This window comes from Ovis canadensis, chromosome 1 (assembly GCF_042477335.2).
Source record: "Ovis canadensis isolate MfBH-ARS-UI-01 breed Bighorn chromosome 1, ARS-UI_OviCan_v2, whole genome shotgun sequence".
Classification (NCBI taxonomy): domain Eukaryota; kingdom Metazoa; phylum Chordata; class Mammalia; order Artiodactyla; family Bovidae; genus Ovis; species Ovis canadensis.
In genome coordinates, this window is record NC_091245.1 from 179,231,661 (window position 1) to 179,246,913 (window position 15,253).

The window sequence follows — 15,253 nt, forward strand, 5'->3', positions numbered from 1 at the left end:
AGAGCGAGAAAAGACCTTCTGGGGCTCCTCTCCTTGCCTGGCTCCGTTGACCCTTTCACCAAACTGCCCTCCGAGAGAAAGGGGCAAGAAAAACGCCTGTGCAAACGTGCCTCGGCGGGCTAAGGGGGAAGTGGGGCTGGGAAGAAAGGAGGGATTCGGAGAGCTCAGCTGTCCCGTGAAGCAGGAGGGAGAAAGTCTCTCCTTCCAGACCCCAGCGAGGAGGGAGATGACTAGTCTCGCAGAATACGTCCAGCTTCCCAGACAGGAACCTTTAGCCGGGGCAACGGAAGCGCAGCCCCGTCGTGCCTTCCTCTCCCCACCCCCTCTCTCCGCCGGGTCCCCGCCAGAGGGAGAAAGCCGCCCGGGCTAGCTGAGCCGCGAGCACGACCGTCCCACCGCCCTCCGCCTCTATCCGAGCTGGGGCAGCGGTGGACCCGCGAAGGGCGGAGTGGGCGAGACCATTGGAAAGGCTGGGAAGGGGGGGCAAGGCAGGAACGCGAGGGGCGGGGCCTACTAACCTATTCCAGATTTTCCTGTCCTCCTTAAAGCCCTGCTTTGGGAGAAACCCCGTTATCATAGAGGAGAAAAGAGATTTGGGTGTTTTTTTTTTTTTTTTCTGAAAGGGGTGGAGCGAGTGTAGGAGGGCGGGGTGGGAGGAGTCGCGGCTCGCACTTTGGGATCAGACGGGAGCGCGACTTGCGCGGGTTGGGCGGGCGAGTCCCTGCTCCTGCTCTGAGGGTCCGGCTTCCTCTCCCCCTCCCGCGCAGGGCGGGGTGGTGCGTTCCGAGTTCCCAGGAGTTCGAAGTGGGCGGGTGCCGGGGTGGGGGGGAGGGGAGTGGCGGCGGCGGTGGTGGCGGGCGGCTCCCGCCTCATCCTCGGCAGTGGCGTCGGCGACGGCGGAGTCGAAGCAGCCGCGAGCGCTCGACTGAGTGTCAGCCGGCGGCGACGGCTCAAGAACTGGGAGTTAGGGACGCGCGCACCGGACCTTCCGCTGCGGCCACTGCCGCCGCCGCCGCCCAGAGCCGGAGGCGCCGGGGCCGGGGGAGCCGGGCGGCGGGAGAGCGAGCGGGCCGGGGGGAGGGTGGGGGATGGCGCGGACCCCGGGGCCGGCTCCACTGTGTCCCGGAGGCGGCAAAGCACAACTTTCCTCCGCTTCTCCCCCCGGGGCCGGGCTCCTGCTGCCGCCCCCGACGCCACCGCCGCTGCTGCTGCTGCTTTTTCCGCTGCTGTTCTTCTCCTGGCTCTGTGGTAGGTGAACCTCGGCTGTCGGCGCGGGCTGAGGGGAGGCGCGACCGAGTGTCCCTGTGCCGCGGCCGGGCCAGCGCGGGCCGTTTTCTCGTGCGGAGGGCGGTTGTGTTCGGCGGTTGGCTGCGCGAGCGGGTGCCGTGGACTTTGGCTGGAAACTTTTCGCCGCGCCCGGGGCGAGGCCGGGGAAGGGCCGGGGCCGGCGAGTGAGGCGCCGACTGCCCGGTCCCCTCCCCCGCGGCCGCGCGGCTCGCCACGCTGCGGGTCGGGGTTTGGCTGCGGTGTGCTCTGTCCGGGCGCCTAATGCTCGGTGCTACCGGGGTCCCTCGGTTTTGCTCTCGGGACCGTTACTTGCTCGCTGATTCGCGGAGGAAGCCGAGAGCACGGACTTTTGTGCTGGCGCTAAGGTGATGGGATGGTCGTTTGCCGCTTCATTTTTTCCCGGGTGAAACTTGAGCTGTGAGCCTAGATACCTTTAGGAACACAAGAACCGACCACGGAATGAAGCCTTTGGGTTCCCACCCCGCTTCTCCTTCCACCCTGGAGAAGGCACCATGTTAACCCACCCTGCAGCATCCCCTACAGTTTTCTTCGATCCTCCGGCCCCTTTCTGCCCTGGCAGCCTCTGGATCGCTTTGCATTGAGCCTGTCGCAGCCTTCCAGTTTGTGGGGCGTCTGTCTCACTGTCCACGTTTATTTTAGCTGAGCCAGTTTGTCTTCAGGACTTTGATTTATATGTAAAATACCTGACTGCATTGGCCGTGCCCCGGCTGTTCTGGTCGAAATAAGCCCCGCGCCTCTTCCCTGCCGTTCTTCCCATATGTTCTGTTACAGTTTTGTCACATTTGGGAGGTGGTCTCATTGTAAGTTTACTTCCTAGGCATCGGAGACTAGAAGACTACTTGTTAAGAGTATCTTTAAATAAATATCTGCGTTTCGTGCGAGAGACGTGGATTTAAGTGATCCTTAATGGAATGCGGCGATTTGGGAGACTAAGGCCACCGGTCTAGCTCTCGGGACTAGCTCTGTCTTTTGGTAATACTGGAACACAGCAAGACGTTATTCATTCGATGACTCCCACTTAGAGGAAAGTGGAGAGGAAAACTTAGGCTTGCTCAAAGCGTGTTTTACCTGAGACATTTTTCTAGTACATAAATCTGCTGTTGGATGTCAGCATTTAATGAAATCTTAAAAGAAACCAGGAAGTTTTACTAGTATTTACTACAAGAAGAGATGTGTGCGGTTTTCTTGGATGGTGTGATTTAGAAGAGAATCCTATACCCCTGTACCGTGTAGGTCGGGGTAGCTGGTTATGAGGAAGGCAAAGTTTTCAAGAGATTGAGTGTCCCTTATAGGCTGAGAATTTCCACCACCAAATCACTGTCACGTTTAAAGCACTGTAATGACAGTTTCTGGTTTACAGAGTATAGTATGACAAATGGCATGTTATCTAATCTACATTGTTTCTGTAGTGCCACTCCCCAGATGTTTGGTTTCAGGACACAATTCTTAATGCTGTTACTTCTTTATATTGATGCAAGGTTCTGGATTGAATTTTGAGTACTGTTCTTTTGCATTAAGGAGTACTGTGGAATACCTTTGGGTGGGAGGAAAATGGGAGGGGGATGTTAACAGTTTACTATTCTGATACAGATTGTGTTAAAGACTAAGAATATTTGTACCTCCAGTAAAGGTTTATCTAGCTAAGCAAAGCCCCCTAGAAGACTGAAGCAAGGTAATATGTACAGGTAATACAAGGAAAATTAAATTTGGGTAATAATTTCATAGTTATTGTGAAAGTAAAGTGTCATTTACTTTTTGAAGAAATATATTGGAATTCACATGAAAGAAGAAAAGAATTAAAAAATCTTCCATAATAATGTGCTTGATATTTTAGAGTCCTGAAAATCCAAGTAGTATAGCCAAAAGGACTGATTTAGAGAGGTGTAAATTGAAGTTTTTAAGAGTCATCTCTGCTTGTAGTTGCAGAGACAGACACTAGCTTTGTATTACTGTGCACTGCTCACTTAAAGAGCTTCCTTTTTTTGGCTTATAGTGTTATAACACCCTAATTTGTGAACCCTTATGACAGGTTTTTTCTGTCAACCTTTATTTTAGAATAAAGTCTTTGAATAGGGCACAGTTGTCCTGATTTATGGATACTAAGTATGGAAACGGAAATTTCTGCTTGTAACCTGTGCATTGATCTAACATTCATAGTACTACTTACAAGCTTTGGCATGTACTGATGTTTGAGTTTAGTTTTATTTATTTATAGAATTTTATTGAAGTATAGTTGAGTTACAGTGCTTTGGAAGGTGTTAGAAATGAGAAGATTTTTAGGCTTTAAAGAGATGACTATATGATGATTTGTTAATTAGAATGCTTTACTTATTTTTACCACATACAGACTATTTTTTTCTTTTTGCTGCTGTTTTTGATATTCTGGTTACATATAGCATGGCCTTAACTATGCTAAACTCTTGGAGTATCCTCTATTAGCACAATATCATTTCTATGTCATGCTGATTTTATGGCTATTAAAAAACCCTCATATTCAAACTAGTAGACATGGTATTCTGAAAACTATAAAAAGTAATCAGATTTGCTCTTTTGAAGGGTGTACATTATCTGTCCTATTTGAAGAACTGAAATTCTCACTCATTGTGGTTAGTTTGTGTGTGTATATGTATGTGTGTTAAGCCCGATACATCATAGGTGTAAAGGTTAAGAGGACTAGATTTTCAACATTTTCTGACTTGATAAACCTGATTTAGTTAAATCTGGAAGTCCATATTTCTTTATGGTGCCAATGATCAACTAATATGTGATGAGATTTATCTTAGTTTCCCTTCCAATATTTTTCTTAAGGAACAGAGAATATTAGCAGGGATATGGTATCAATGAGAGAGAAGATAGACTACTGACCTAAGTTCCAGCTCTTCCCATTTTCAACAAGGTTTTATCTCAAATGGATATTTAGAAGGTTATAGAAGAAAAAATCTATTATGATGATGGAACATTTAACAGCACTTTCAGAAATTTCTTTATTCATGGCACTTGTTAGATACTTGAGGACACTGAATAAGGCAGAGCCCTGGCTTCAAGGAGCTTACAGCAGTATAATAGCCGTAATGTATAAAGTAAATAGGTGGTTGTAGGGCTTCCCTGATAGCTCAGATGGTAAAGAATCCATGTGCAGTGCAGAAGACCTGGGCTCGATCCCTGGGTTAGGAAGATCCCCTGGAGAAGGGAACTGCTACCCACTCCAGTATCCTTCCCTGGAGAAATCCATGGGCAGAGGAACCTGGCAGGCTACAGCCCATGGGGTCACAAAGAGTCAGACACAACTGAGCGACTTTCATATAGGACAGCTTGGTGTTTATGATAGATTTGTGCATGAGGTACTGTCAGTTACCCGGAAGAGGAACCTAACCAACTATGTAGAGATATTAGTGTAAACTGAGAAAAAACAAAGTTACCTAAGAAAAAATCAATTGAGTCAGATTTTCTTATTGAGATAGGTCATTGTGGTAGGTGGTATAAGTTTGCTTTCTGCACTTTATGGTTAAGATACTAAATAGGCAGTTTGAATCTGAAAAAAGATTGTCACTTATCAGCTGTGTGAATCATTGGCAAGTTATTAAACCTCAGTAAACTTAAGTTTTTTCATCTTTTCAAAAAAGGGTACTATCAACTTGCTTATAGAGTTCTTATGAGGATTAAATGGAAGAAAATAAAATAGCAGAATGCATGGAATATACATTCAAATTTTCGCATTTATTTTATTTCATATTATTATTAGGGGCTTCCTTGGTGGCTCAGTGGTGAAGAATCTGCGTGACAATGCAGGAGACTTGAGTTCGATCCCTGGGTTGGGAAGATCCCCTAGAGAAGTAGTAAATGGCAACCCAGGTCAGTATTCTTGCCTGGGAAATCCCATGAACAGAGGAGCCTGGTGGGCTATAGTCCACGAGGTGGCATAAGAGTTGGACACAACTTAGCTACTAAACAACAAAGACAAACCAACCAACATGGTATTTGTCATTCTTAAATTTTACCCTGATGACTTGAATAACTGGGTTTTCAACTTGATTGACTTGCTTTTTTTATACTTTCATCTTTATTTTGAGTGTATAGCCCAGTCAGTGCTCTTGAAGTGTTTGTTAAATTTACCTCGGATAAGTATACAGACCAGTTTTCAGAATGTTGGGATGTAGTGAAATTAACCCAGCTGTGTAATTGTATGGAATCTAGTTGGATGGTCCCATAATGATGTAGAATGTGTTTTAGGACTTGGCGGTTCTGTGTGGCCACTTAGAATGTTAGTGGTTATATTGAAAAGTGTAGAGTCGAAAATGTGCAGTTGAAGATAGAGTCGTAATTTCATTTCTACTTTAGCAAGTTATTGGTAGTATCAGGTTGGAGCCTACAATAAATATTGCCCATATCAATTTTCCTGCTTCTAAGACGGATATAATGGCAAAGTGACCCAAATTTAAAAGGAAGCAAAAAAGAGCAAATTTTGCATTTAGCTGTAGTGTCCAAAATAGGAATTGGGAAAAGCTGGTCAATAATATATTTGTGGGTGTGGGTGTATTTACTGTTTTACCTTGTTTATGTCACTTATGCATATATATGTGTGTGTAAAAGAAAAAAATATATATATATGTGATTCAGCAACTCTGAGGTACATTTTGCATCTGTATAGTTAAGGAACAAAACTTATGGCTTATTGCCTGTTATTTGAAAGTGATTGAAGTGAAGCTGGCCATGATATCCTTGTTAAAAAGGAGTATTTTGGTATTCTGTTGCTTACCCCTTAAAAAATTAGTGAGTAAATAACATATTCCTATGGCATATTCTCGGAGAAGGCAATGGCACCCCACTCCAGTACTCTTGCCTGGAACAACCCATGGGCAGAGGAGCCCGGTGGGCTGCGGTCCATGGGGTCACGAAGAGTCAGACACAACTGAGCGACTCCACTTTCACTTTTCACTTTCATGCATTGGAGAAGGAAATGGCAACCCACTCCAGTGTTCTTGCCTGGAGAATCCCACGGACGGGGGAGCCTGGTGGGCTGCCATCTATGGGGTCACACAGAGTCGGACACGACTGAAGTGACTTAGCAGTAGCAGTAGCACGGCATATCCTATACTCTATTAAAGTCCTCATAAAATTGGCAATACTGAACACATGATTTGTGAAAGATGTAGCGTTTAATTAATAATAGCCGAAGTGAAGTGAAGTGAAAGGCTCTCAGTCATGTCCTACTCTTTGCAACCCCATGAACCATACGGTCCATGGACTTTCCCAGGCGAGAGTACTGGAGGTAGCCTTTCCCTTCTCCAGGGGATCTTCCCAGCCCAAGGATTGTAGGTGGATTCTTTACCAGCTGAGCCACAAGGGAAGCCCAAGAGTATTGGAGTGGGTAGCTTATCCCTTCTTCAGTGGATCTTCCCAACCCAGGATCTTCCCAACTGAACTGGGGTATCCTGCATTGCAGACGTACTCTTTACCAACTGATCTATCAGGGAAGCCCTAAGAATGACTATTTACATGTAAATATAGGCTAAAGTCAAAGAACCTTGAAGTAAGTAATGAGTGTGTCAGAAACTCAGATCCAAAAATCTCAGCACCATTAATGTCATACTTTTGGTTACCTTTTATATTTTTATCTAAAATTATCTTGAACCCATATCCTTTCTTGAGTTTATAAAACTTATGATTTTCTGTTTTAGGCTCTGACATAGATTAATTATTTGTGTAAATAAAATTTGTTGTGAATCTTTATCAAGGGTGAATTTTAGGTTTTTTCCTAAGTGGCTCACTTATTACAGCATAGATCATTAATTTAAAATTTTAGTGATGGCTGCCTCCTGTAAGTCTAGATACAGTTATACTGCAGGTATTATATGGAGAAGGAAATGGCAACCTACTCTAGTGTTCTTGCCTGGAGAATCCCAGGGATGGGGGAGCCTGGCGGGCTGCCGTCCATTGGGTCGCACAGAGTCGAACACGACTGAAGTGACTTAGCAGCAGTAGCAGCAGCAGCAGCAGGTATTATAGCTGTTTCAGAAATGATATTGTATTGCATACTTATATTGTGAGTTTAACATGTTTTCTTTAATATTGCATCCAGGGAGATTATTTTACTTGCAGCCCTGTTAATTGCCTAGTATTCATTCTGCTAATTAAGATCAGTAGGAAAAAAGTACCATGTGGTATTGTGAGTAGATATCCATAAACTGGAATTTAAGGTATGGTATGTAAGAACATACCAGCTCATAACTGGTTTAAATGACCAAGAATTTACAGCATTTCCAAAGATTATTTTGTAGCTGTGAGATTAATTATACTGTGACTCTATAGATAGGAGAGGTTATTATATATATATATATATATATATATATATATATTACTTTATTTGGTTTCCTTTAGTAGGAAGTTAATAGTTTAATAGTTTTTTTTTTTTAATAGGTTGGCTATTGTCCCAGTAGAGGTACTTTACTTTAAGCTGTTAGATTTCTTCAGAAGTAAAACTTTTGAAAGGAAGGAGGGTATATCTATAAATCACTATTCTCAGCTACCCAAGGTCAGCCAAAGTACAGTGTGTTGATAGGTTCAAATACTAGTTACTAGGAAATCTTTTTCTAAACAACATCCCAGGCCCCACTGTGGACTAACTGGATCAAGAATTTTGCAAGGGGGTGGAGAGTGGAGCCTGGTGATTGGGACATTTGTAGTTTAAGAGACATGTTCATTTGATTGTTTCTTCCCTTGATGAGTACTATTTATTATAGCATTTTTATATGTGATTTGACCAGATGTGGTCATTATTTTATTATTGTATCTCATATGCTAAGTATGCAGTGGGTGCTCAGATTTCTTTATAGCAAGAGCTTAACAACAAAATAAAATTTAGTTTAAACCATCAGTGTCCCAATAGAGATCTGTGAACTATATACATAGATTTAAGTTATCCTAATGCCACATTAAAAAAATAATGAAAGGAACATGTGAAATTAACATTTTATTTAACACAGTATAACCAAAATGTTATTTAGCATGCAGTTGATATTTTAAAATTGAGATATTTTACATTTTTTTTTCTTTTGTAGTAAGTCTTTGAAATCTGATGATGTGTACTAACACTTACAGATTGTTATTTGGATAAACTGTATTTCATGTATTCAGAAGTCAGGTGTGGCTGATGATTACCATATTGGACAGTGCAGGTCTAAACTATATGTGGTCTCCAAAGTAGGTTATACCCTTCTCTGGTACTTACTCAAAAGTCCTAAAATGATATTACTCTTCCTTCTTATCTAGTCCAATTCTGGAGCTCCCAGTTTGAAATTAATTTTCTCCATGAATACTTCCTTCACCACTTCTTTCATACAGTGAGCTTTTTCTTTCTAAAGTAGTTACTCTTTTTACTCGTTATTTAGTAATGTAATTGTGAGTTGATCTATGATGTGTGCTCTTTGCAGTAAAGACTTTGCCTCAAGCTTTACTGTATGCATCCTAGCACTTATTACAGAATAAACACAAGTTATTTTTTAAGCTTATAGATTTTTAACGTGTCAGGGAGGGAGAAATTTTTCTCTGCCCTTCTAGTTTCTCCTGTGTGGTCTAAATTACATTGACATGAGACAGATTAAAAGAACATAAAATAGAAAGTTTGATGCCGTGTATACATACATGGAAGAGACTCAGAAAACTGCTTAAATGAAAGTCGATCAGTCGAGTCTGACTCTTTGGGGTGCCACGGACTCTACAGTTCATGGACTTCTCCAGGCAAGAATACTCGAGGGGATAGCAGTTCCCGGGTATCTTCCCAACCCGGGTCTCCTGCATTGCAGGTGGATTCTTTACTAGCTGAGCCACTGGGCAGGCCCTTCCAGGAAACGGCCTAACCCTCACATTAAATACCAACTTTGGCTACAGACAAAACAGGGTACTGGGGGTAGTGATTTGGGACTTCAAAGGGGAGAAAGGCAACTCACATAAAGATGTAAAACAAATGTTTGGTAAACAAATGTTTGCTGGGCCTTGTAGACACAATGGGAACATAGAGTGGACTCTGATCTCGAGGCCTTGCAGAGATTCCCCACTACACTTTGCCTTTACTTTTTACAGATAACTCTGGGGATAGCTCAGTGCCAGGCCCTCTATCTAAAAAAAACTTTTTAGGCAATTAGGGGGAAGGTCAAAGTTTCTTTCTGTCTTTTGGTCCTTGGGTGTTTTCAGCTCACAATAATCCTGTGCCAGAGACGTTATTGGGGAGCAACTTTTGTTCCCAAACATTTGCTTTTTTCCTTGTTAATAAGTGTTTTAGAATTGACCAAATTTGCTATACAACAAAAGGGTATCAAGAGAATACTTAGCTTATGATTTCATCTTCCATGTTGAAATAAGATAATAAAACAGAATAATAGCTATAATAAATAGCTACAAAAACTTCTCTGAATTTGACTTCATTTCCTATCTGATCCTAGCTATCCTTCAAATCCTTAGTCCCTGGAGCAAATTCTGTTCATTTTTTCATGCTTTTAGAGGAATGTTTTCCAAAGTGTTTAATAGAACCCTAGTTTCTGGAAAAAAGTGCCATGGTTGAATATATTTGGGAATGGGAAAAACTAATCGTGTAACCCCCTCCCTCATGGAAAATCACTGTGTGCATTGGTTTATTAATGGCTTAAGAAATTCTTCAGTAAAATATCCTTTTCTGCAGTTAATTAAACAGCCTGTTTTTGCTACAGAAGCTTTGTTGTACAGAACACACTATAGGGAATGTATTCTTAAAGAGGTTTGTATATTTGATATTTATTCCTATCCTGACATTTTTTCCATTGCTCTTTTCCAAGATAGGGGAGGAATTTATTTATTTAATATACTAGAAAAGGATGATAGGCTTTAAAGATGTTACTTGGTGAGAAATGTTCTTCATTGCCTTTTCTTTTTTCTAAAAATTCCTTTTGCTTTCTTTAGTTCTGTCTTTATACCTGTCTTTATATTCTGTCCCCATTGTCTTACCCATTTTGAATCTGAGAAATTTGAGAAATTGACCTAGGAGGAATGCAATTCTTCCTCTTTGGTATTAGTACGGTATTATTTACCCCAAAATATATGTAGCTTAAGCAGTTTCTTTGGGATATACCTCACTTTATGTATAATACATATCATTCTGGGTTTGTGTTTTAGAAATAGAGTAGGTATATTTAAGATAGCTTTTCTGTTTTAATGGAAGTATACCAGTGCAGTTACTGAAAAGGACATGAAAAAACCAAGAGGCGGATATAAAAATAGATGTACACAGCGAGGACTCTTAACATTTGAGAACATTGTATAAAATTAAAAATGTGCTTGATTCTTTTTAATGGTTTCATTTCAGAGGAAAAAGCAAAGTATTAATGAAGTGTTAGTATTGGAAAACTATGGTAAGATGAAGTTCACATAGTGACTCTATGAGTTATCCTTGATAGACATTATTGTCATTACTAAAATATCTGAGGCCATTGGTTTTGGAACTTATTAATACAGTATTTAATTTAGTCATTGCTACTGTGGGTTAGATTAAGATTTCATTTTACAAGTGTCCTTGTCATGAACTCCAAACTCCCTTATAATTTGATTTAGATTAGAGATAATCATTCATGGTTATAAATTCAGTTTAATGTTAAATAAGTCAGAGAATAGTCTATCTTGTATTCGAGTCTGCTTAGTAGTACCCATGTGTTCAGTCGTGTCCAACTCTTTGTAGCTCTGTTGTAGCCTGCCAGGCTCCTCAGTCCATGGAATTTTCCAGGCAAGAATACTGGAGTGGGTTGCCATTTCCTTCTTCAATGAGAAGGAATACCCAGATTATTTTAAATGTAGAATTTTTAAAAAGCTTCTCTATTTTTCATTAAAGAAATTCAGGTGGGAGAAGGTACAAGGTACATAGCTAACAGTCCTGTCCTTCTCATTAAGGGCACAGGGCTAGAGCATTATAGCATTTTTCACTAACCAGGAGTCTTCATATGTTAATTGCTGTAGCAGCTACTTAAAAGAGGTAAAAAATTACCACCAACAAAAACTTTGATAAACATATGCAAGTAATGCAGTTGAACTGAGCATCAACTTTTCCATTAACTTCTCATTCCTTTAAGCAATTTCAAGGTTATAAACAGGTGATTATTCTGATGACACAGTTTCATTTGCCTAGTCCACATTAGAACCAGAGTGAATTTTAGTATCGCAGTAACAGTGAGAAGCACTCCTGCCAAGTTGTTGCCTTCTGTTGTGCACTAGCACAGTGTCGAAGCTTTGTTGTTTTCTTTTAAGGCTGGCATAGCTTTTTCAGGTGAATGACAGGAGGCACATCAAGGTTAGAGTTAGTAATGCTAACGAAGACATTTTACTTAGCAAGAAATAAGACTCAGTGGACTATTGATACTCTTTTCTGTATTTAAGATAGATTATTTTTTCATTTTTCAGTTAAAAACATTGTCAACTTTTAGATTATTTGTAAAAGATTTAGCAATTATGGTGGCTATTTTGAAACCGTGAATTGTTTGTAAGGCTTATTTTCTATATGTGTATAGAAGAGTGTGCGCTTTGATTGTATTTGTATTTGTTATATTTTGTAACTGCTAGTGAAAATGTTTACAGGAATAAGTAGCCGGTGAAGTTTTTATATAGTATGTTAAAAAGTCTTCTCTTATAATAAAAGCTTTAAGGTTAACAACATCTGTTAAAATATAAAAACAAATCTGAAGTTCTCTGAGAAAAATAAATATTTTTTCTTAGAGAATACTTCTGTTGCTTTGCTGCCCTCTACAGTCATCTAAGATAGTCACTCTGGACTTTTCTTCCATCAGATGATTAAAATACTTTCTTGACACGTGTGCTTTAAATTTCAAGAGTGGGTTAAATAATATTTACTGTAAAGTATGATAACATATAGATAACAACAGTTGATCTATACCTTTAATGCAAAAAATAAAAGTTTACAAGTAGGGGATGGACAGGAGACTGCTGCACATCAGTCAAGAAACAGATGAGAGAGCACCAACCTGGTGATGGGTAGTGCAGAGGACACCACAGTGGGATGAGTGCTCACAAGCTTATAAAGCCGCTGGTACGAGTAACGGAGTGTTAGGTATCTGTAACAGCATACCAAATAGTATGATACAGCCCCCCCCCCCCCCCCAAAAGAGATCAGTAAGGCCCGTAAGAGTCAAGGACACTAATTAGAGGAAATGAAACTTTGGAACTGTAAGAATGATTTGAGTTCAGACAGGTAAAACAGGGTTATGTCAAACAGGAAAAGAAAATATTAGAACACAAAGCATCTGTTACACAGAAAGGGCTATGCTAGGACCCTTGGAGTCTTTTGCCTTTAGGAAATGTAAAATTTAATTGTTAGCAGATTTTGGGATTAGAAAATAGCGTGTGTGTTTCTGTCTATTTTATACCCAGTTACTTAATCTTTTTGCCTGTTTCAGTCCTTACATGAAGTGAAAGTGAAAGTCATTCGGTAGTGTCCAAGCCTGTCCAAGCCTTTGCCTTCTCCAGGGAATCTTCCCAGCCCAGGGATCGAACCCAGGTCTCCCGCATTGTAGGTGGATTCTTTAACCAAATGAGCTATCAGGAAAGCCCCTCGGTCCCAGCTGAGCCACAAGGGAAGCCCAAGAATACTGGAGTGGGTAGCCTATCCCTTCTCCAGTGGATCTTCCTGACCCAGGAATTAAACCAGGGTCTCCTGCATTGCAGGTGGATTCTTTAACCAAATGAGCTATCAGGAAAGCCCCTCAGTCCTTATACACTTAGCTAAATGATGCCTCCTGTACAGAGTTGCTGTGAAAATTAAATGAAATCCTTATTAAACTATAGTAAAGTGCTTTACAAATACAACTAACCATAATGGAAGCAAAAATGGATTGTCTTAGGTTAAAAATGCAAAGTGTATCTAGTTGCTTCAAAAGAAGAAGTTTAACTGAGAAAGATTCAATAGAAGACCTGATTTTCTAGCTGAACCTTGAAGAAAGAGTTTTCCATTTCTGAGGGAAGTCAGTAAAAAAGCATTCCAGGCTGAAAAGGTCACTGGACTGAGGACTCTGTGGTAGGAATTAATGTTCCCATGTGGTTCAAGTATGAGCTGTTATGGAAGGGTGTCATAGATTTTTAAATACTTTGCTGATGCTGAGGAGATTAGAGTTTGTGTGGGAGGCAGTGAGAAGCTTTTGAAAGCGGGTAACTACTGAGTCTGTGATTCCAGAATATTTTATAGCTCTGACAGCACTGTAAAAGATATATGGGAGATAATCAGAGACAAGCAAAAGGGAAAACCATTGCAGCTGTACGTAAGAAGAGAGGATTGTGGAGAGAAATGGCAATTTGATAGAAAAGTTTGAAGGGAGGGATAGATCTGAGAAGTAGATTACATGGTGTCTGAATATCATCATGGTTGAGGAGACAGGAGTTGGATATGAACTTAGATTTCTTGAGTGACTAGAAAAGGATTGTTGTTCAGTCACTCAGTCATGTCCGACTCTTTGTGACCACATGGACTACAGCATGCCAGGCTTCCCTGTCCTTGACCATCACCCGGAGCTTGCTTAAACTCATGTCCATTGAGTCAGTGATGCCATCTAACCATCTCATCCTCTGTCATCCCCTTCTCCTCCTGCTTTCAGTCTTTGCCAGCATCAGGGTCTTTCCAGTAAGTCGGCTCTTTGCATCAGGTGGCCAAAGTATTGGAGCTTCAGCCTCAGCATTAGTCCCTCCAATGAATATTCAGGATTGATTTCCTTTAGGATTGACTGGTTTGATCTCCTTGCAGTCCACGGGACTCTCCAGAGTCGTCTTTAACACCACAGTTCAAAAGTGTCAATTCTTCAGTGCTCAGCATTCTTTATGGTCCAACTTTCATATCCAAACATGATTGCTGGAAAACCATAGCTTTGATAATATGGACCTTTGTTGACAAAGTAATGTCTCTGCTTTTTAATATGCTTTCTAGTTTTGTCATAGCTTTTCTTCCAAGGAGAAAGCGTCTTTTAGTTTCATGGCTGCAGAAGGATTAATGAATCAGTCTAGTAACTTTGTGGAGGCATTTTAATTGTGGCGCCTCTGGGATGTATTTTACAGCTGTAGTTAGAAATTTGTTATGAGAGAAAAGGAGGGAAGGACGTGGCATTGGGAATTATCAGTATTTGGATTAGATGAGCTCTTGGAGGGAGAGGCAGAGTGGGAGAAGAGAAGAAGAGAAGAGAAGAGAGGAAGGAAGTGGAAGTAGGGAGGGGACTGGCAAAGAATTTAAAGGTTGAGGTACATTGATAAGAGGGAGGGAAGGGATAAATAATCTGGGAATAAAATCTTGACAGATCAGTACATTTAGTAGTTAAGAGAAGTACATTGATGACTGAGTAATTTAGTAAAAGTGTTTAGGAGAAAGGTCAATTTTCAAAAAAATTAACTGATGAAGGAATAATGAAAAAACAGTAGGGTAGGACTTGCTTTTGGGAAAGAGGAAATGAACAAATAATTTGAGGGGGAATAATTATCAGTTATTGTGGACTGAGTGTGTTGTCCCCAAATTCCTGTGTTAGAGCTCTAATTCTCAATGTGGTAATTCCATTTTTGTCCACAGGTTCTACTATGAAGTCCCATAGCTCAAGAGAATAAATTTTCTGTGGGTGTCTACTATAGAGAGTTGAAGAAAAGCTTATGATGAGACTTCTTTGTCTTTGTGAGGGGGATGGGAAGGGCACTTTGGTGTGGCACCATCCAGGAACAGAAAGTAAGTGGATGGTGATGGTAGAAATGAAAGGGAAAATTTTAAAACGAGAGAATAAAAAGGCTAAACAATACCTCTTGATCTCAGGATATGAAGAATGAGTAAATATTAGTGCATTTGGAGATTATATATTAGGTAGATGGGAGAATAGTGTAAATACTGCTAAAAAGGAGATTGAGGTTAAGAATTAGATACCAGATGGAAGGGTTTATTAGTTTCCTA

At 41.0% G+C, this 15,253-nt stretch overlaps 1 protein-coding gene across 2 annotated transcripts in view; it reads left to right on the forward strand.

Moving 5' to 3' along the window:
- The first annotated feature begins 680 nt into the window (after positions 1-680).
- Positions 681-15,253, forward strand: part of NECTIN3 (nectin cell adhesion molecule 3) — a 120,780-nt gene continuing 106,207 nt past the window's right edge. The window contains exon 1 of one of the 2 annotated variants that reach the window (XM_069552941.1): positions 681-1,248. In XM_069552941.1, coding sequence (XP_069409042.1) covers positions 1,089-1,248 — 160 coding nt within the window. In that variant the 5' untranslated portion in view covers positions 681-1,088. The remainder of the gene's footprint in view (positions 1,249-15,253) is intronic. The other variant, XM_069552940.1, reaches the window with a different exon arrangement.